Below are 5,157 nucleotides of genomic sequence, written 5' to 3'. Positions count from 1 at the left end.
TATCCATCTGCCACCTTTTTTCTGCCCCCTTTGTGTGTGTGTGTGTGTGTGTGTGTCTCTTTCTCTTTCCACTTTCTCTTATTCCCACTCTCTCTGTCCCCCCACGTCCTCTCTCTTATTCCCACTCTCTCTGTCCCCCCACGTCCTCTTTCCTCCCACCCCGCAATCTCCTATCCACGGCCTCTCCTGCCTAACTCCCCTGCGTGATGGGCTGAATGGCCACCTGCTGGCCATTGTGAGGGCTGTCCTGTTGACGGTTTGTCTCTGTGTGGTGTTCCACAGGGCCAGGCCATGGCGAGGCGGAGACCAGAGAGTGTGCTTACTACAACGCCAACTGGGAGCTGGAGAAGACTAACCAGAGCGGTGTGGAACAGTGCGAGGGGGAGAAGGACAAGCGGCACCACTGCTACGCCTCCTGGCGCAACAACTCCGGCTCCATCGAGCTGGTCAAGAAAGGATGCTGGCTCGATGACTTCAACTGTTACGACAGGTAGGGGAACCCAGACCACAGGGCATGGGGCGGCCAGAGGCTGGGAGATAAGCAACAAGAGGCTGCATTTATGTAGCACCTCCAGCACTGTTTGCAGGCAACACCACAATAGGCAAACTGGGACCTTGATCAGATGGGCCGAAGGATGGCAGATGGACTTTAATTTGGGTAAATCTGAAGTGTTGCATTTTGGAAAGGCACATCAGGACAGGACGTATACACCTTAATGGTAATGTCCTGGGGAGTGCTGCTGAACAGAGTCACCTTGGAGTGCAGGTTCATAGCTCCCTGAACATAGAGTCGCAGGTCGATAGGATAGTGAAGGTGGTGTTTGATATGCTTTCCTTTATTGGTCAGAGTATTGAGTACAAGAGTTGGGAGGTCATGTTGCGGCTGTACAGGACATTGGTTAGACCACTATTGGAATATTGCGTGCAATTCTGGTCTCCTTCCTATCAGGAAGATGTTGTGAAACTTGAAAGGATTCAGAAAAGTATGTTTCCAGGATTGGAGGGTTTGATCTACAGGGAGAGGCTAAATAGGCTGGGGCTGTTTTCCCTGCAGCATCGGAGGCTGAGGGGTGACCTTATAGAGGTTTACAAAATCATGAGGGACATGGATGGGGTGAATAGGCAAGGTCTGATACTGAGGGTAGTGGGTGTCCAAAGCTAGAGGGCATAGGTTTAGGCTGAGAGGGGAAGGATATAAATGGGACGTCAGGCTTAACCTTTCCATGCAGAGGATGGTACGTGTATAGAATGAGCTGCCATAGGAAGTGGTGGAGGCTGGTACAATTACAATATTTAAAAGGCATCTGGATGGGTATATGAACAGGAAGAGGTTAGATGAAAATGGGCCAAGTGCTGGCAAATGGGACTAGGTTCGGTTAAGATATCTGGACAGCATGGACGAGTTGGACCGAAGGGTCTGTTTGTGGGCTGTATGACTCTAGTGAAACAACTTGTGGTTCAATCGTGGATTTGGATACGAAACCCCATTAGGGGATCTTGGGAGAGACGACCCATAGGTCAAAGGAGGGTGGGTGTTGAGGAGTGTCTTAAAGGAGGAGAGGTGGTAGAGCGGGCCCCACTGCGAAACCTGGGCAGCTGAGAGTGTGGCCACCAACTGTGGGGTGATGATACTGAGCAATGCTGAAGGGTGAGAGGGTGTCGATATCCCAGAGGGCTGTGGGACTGGAAGGGGTGAGGCCATAGATGCCCTTCACAACCAGGATGACCCTCTTAAAATCGCTGTGTGGCTCGGCGGTTCATGTAGACTTGCCCCAATTTTTGGTGAACCTCTTGAAGACGTTGAGAGTGAGTTTACTGCTGCCAGCAGTGTGGCTCATCGGACTGATGTGACTGTGTTTGGCCTTATTGCCTGATGCCTTCCCCCGTCCCGTAACTGGATCCTGATCTTGTGAGGTACAGCCCCATATTTCTGACTGATCCTGAGTGCTTTTTTTTTGGTGGGAAGGGGCATGTCATTCCTGGATTGAGTGGACCCAGGCGCCTTGGGATCAATCTAGGATTATGCAAGTGTTCACATCGAGAGGGGGAAACTGGGTTTTGTGTGAACATTGTAGAAGTTGATATTTTATATTGAAGGCGATGATTGGGGCGACAAGGTGGCTCAGTGGTTAGCACTGCAGCCTCGCAGCACCAGGGACCTGGGTTCGATTCCAGCCTCAGGCGACTGTCTGTGTGGAGTTTGCACATTCTTCCTGTGTCTGCGTGGGTTTCCTCCAGTTCCTCTCATAGTCCGAAGGTGTGATGGTTAGGGTGGATTGGCCATGCTAAATTGCCCATAGTGTTCGGGGATGTACAGACTAGGTGGGTTAGCCATGGGAAATGCAAGGTTACCTGGGTGGGATGCTAATCAGAGGGTCGGTGTGGACTCGATGGGCTTCCACACTGTGTAGGGATTTTGTACCCAGTGGCAGAGTAGATTAGCAGATTGAATCAATTGCAGAGTGAGCTCTACCCCACTCAGCCAGGTACCTTTGCACTTGGCATGGGAGAGCAATGTTCCAGAATGTTCCAGAAGGACCTTCCCCTATCCTGAAGGCTCAGGCGGTGAAGATGCAGTGAACCAACCCATCTCCCTCCTCCAGGCCGCGTGACAAATGGACCAAAAGGTTCTTTCCTATTGCAAACCAACCAACCGATGGTGGTTCCTATTTAAAGCGGCAATGTTTGCTAACCCAGGGTGGGCTGCCTGAGGTGGAAAGAGAAACAGCAATGGCAGTATAGTCTTGGATGGAGGAATGACCATTGGGGCAGGGGGAAGCAGGCAGGGCTGGGGAGCCGGAGCTAATTGCTTAGCTTCAGAGTCAACTTTGAAAAGAACTCAGGAATTGGGATGTACGTGGAACAAGGCTGCTAGCCTCATTCCTGATGAAGGGCTTTTGCCCGAAACATCGACTCTCCTTAGTGGCTTAGAAACATCGACTTAGTGGCTTGGAAAAGTAGACTCCAAGGCAAGAGTGTAAATGATATGTGGAGCTTGTTCAAGGAGCAACTATTGAGTCCAGCACCACACTCTCGACCCTAATCTCCAGCATCTGCAGTCCTCACTTTTGGCCTGCCAGAAGAAACAGTAAGGGTTGGTACAATTTGAGCATTTAAAGGCCATTTGGACATTATGTGAATAGGAGGGGTCTTACAGGGGTATGGGCCAAAACGCAGGCGGATGGGACTCATTCAGCTTAGGAGACCTGGTCGGCATGGATGAGGTGGGCTGAAGGGCCTGTTTCTGTCTGTATGGCTCTGTTGGACTTCGAGAGTTCACCACAAAGACAGGGTTGCTCCAGGGCGCAAAGTAATTAAATAATTTCTCAGACTCCCACGTCCAAGACATTGCAGCAAGGTTTCTAATGGAGTGAATTTGTCTAATGAACCTTGCGGTGATCAGTGTGGTTTGTTTCATTGATGTTAGACCTGCCATCTTGTACTGGCTTCCCGCTCTGAGGTGGCCTGATCAGGATGGCGAACGGTGGGCACTGCCTGACACTGACTCACGCTTTGGTCTCTCCCTGTCAGAGTGGAGTGCATTGCCACCGAGGAGAACCCTCAGGTATTTTTCTGCTGCTGCGAAGGGAATTACTGTAACGACCGGTTCTTCCACTTCCCCGAGTCGGTGCCAGAAGGTAGGTTGCTGCATCCGTCAGTCAGTGTTGTGTTGTTTTCGGAGAGAGGGCGCGGGGAGGGTCGTGACTGGTCGCTCTTGGTGCCTCTGTCGCTCCGACTTTCCACAAACAACCGAAGATTCACGGTTTCTCCGTGTGTGCACTTTTCCCAGTGCACTCCGATTCGCAGGCTCCACCCCAAGATGGCTGAATGGATCCCAGGGCATTGACACTAACAGCCAATGGAGCCAGCTCTGTGTGTGTGTCACAGGCTTTCCACCAGCTGGTGGGAACAAATATTCACAGTCTGCCTTCTGTACTCTTCAACAGATATGACCTGCGTTTGTCACAGTTAACTCCCTCTCTCTTCTCCCTCCAAACTTCTTTCTCTCTCTTTCTCTCTCTCTCTCCCTCTCCCTCTCTGTCTGTCTCCCTCTCCCTCTCTCTCTGTCTCTCTCAGTCAGCTCGCACAGCCCCCCCAACCTGACCACTCCTCACTGGGAGTCTGTGTGTGTGTGCACGTCTGTGTCTCTGTGTGAGTGTGCGCGCGCATACCTGTCTCTGTGTGTTCGTCTGTGTGTGTCTCTGTGTGTGCGTCTGTCTGTGTGCGCCTGTCTGTGTCTCTGTGTGTGCGCGTATGTGTCTCTGTATCTGTGTGCGCGTCTGTGTGTGCGCGCGCCTGTCTGTGTCTCTGTGTCTGTGTCTGTGTGTGCGCGTCTCTGTGTGTGTCTGTGCATCTGTCTGTGCCTGTGTGTGCATGTGCGCGCGTATGTCTCTGTCTGTCTGTGTGTATGTGCACGCATCTGTCTGTGTGTGCGCGTCTGTCTGTGTCTCTGTGTCTGTGCGTGTCTGTCTGTATGTGTGCACATCTGTCTGTGTCTCTGTGGCTGTGTGTGCGCGTACTTGTCTGTGTGTGTGCGTGCCTGTCTGTGTCTCTGTCTGTATGTGTGCCGATCTGTGTCTGTGCGTCTGTCTGTGTCTCAGTGTCTGTCTGTGTCTCTGTGTCTGTGTGCACGCGTGCTTGTCTGTGTGTGCGCGCGCGTCTGTCTGAGTCTCTGTCTGTGTGTGTACGCCTGTCTGTGTCTGTCTGTGTGTGCGCGTCTGTCTGTGTCTCTGTGTCTGTCTGTGTGTGTGTGTACGTGCATCTGTCTGCGTCTCTGTGTCTGTCTGTGTACGTCTGTGTCTCTGTCTGTGTGTGCGCATCTGTCTGTGTCTCTGTGTGTGTTTGTCTGACTGTGTCTGTGTGTGTGCGTCTGTGTCTATCTGTCTGTGTCTCTGTCTGTCTGTCTCTCTTTGTCTCCCTCTCTCTCTCGCTCTCTCTGTCTCTATCTCCCTCTCTCTATCTTTGTCTTAGGACAGAGATGAGGAGAAACTTCTTCACCCAGAGAGTGGTGGCTGTGTGGAATGCTCTGCCCCAGAGGGCGGTGGAGGCCCAGCCTCTGGATTCATTGAAGAAAGAGTTGGATAGAGCTCTCAAGGATAGTGGAATCAAGGGTTATGGAGATAAGGCAGGAACAGGATACTGATTAAGGATGATCAG

The 5,157-nt window shown here is 51.8% G+C and overlaps 1 protein-coding gene across 1 annotated transcript in view; it reads left to right on the top strand.

Moving 5' to 3' along the window:
* The window catches only part of LOC122550141 (activin receptor type-2B-like), a 170,268-nt gene that overhangs the window by 126,771 nt on the left and 38,340 nt on the right, over nt 1-5,157 (top strand). Inside the window, exons 2-6 of the mRNA XM_043690786.1 lie at nt 283-490; nt 3,532-3,658; nt 3,857-3,873; nt 4,670-4,746; nt 5,111-5,121. Of these exons, the coding sequence (XP_043546721.1) occupies nt 283-490; nt 3,532-3,658; nt 3,857-3,873; nt 4,670-4,746; nt 5,111-5,121 (440 nt within the window). The remainder of the gene's footprint in view (nt 1-282; nt 491-3,531; nt 3,659-3,856; nt 3,874-4,669; nt 4,747-5,110; nt 5,122-5,157) is intronic.

This window comes from Chiloscyllium plagiosum, chromosome 5 (genome assembly GCF_004010195.1).
Source record: "Chiloscyllium plagiosum isolate BGI_BamShark_2017 chromosome 5, ASM401019v2, whole genome shotgun sequence".
In the NCBI taxonomy this organism is placed as follows: Eukaryota; Metazoa; Chordata; class Chondrichthyes; order Orectolobiformes; family Hemiscylliidae; genus Chiloscyllium; species Chiloscyllium plagiosum.
Note: the sequence above shows the minus strand (reverse complement) of the source record. Positions and strands in the feature narration are given on the sequence as shown.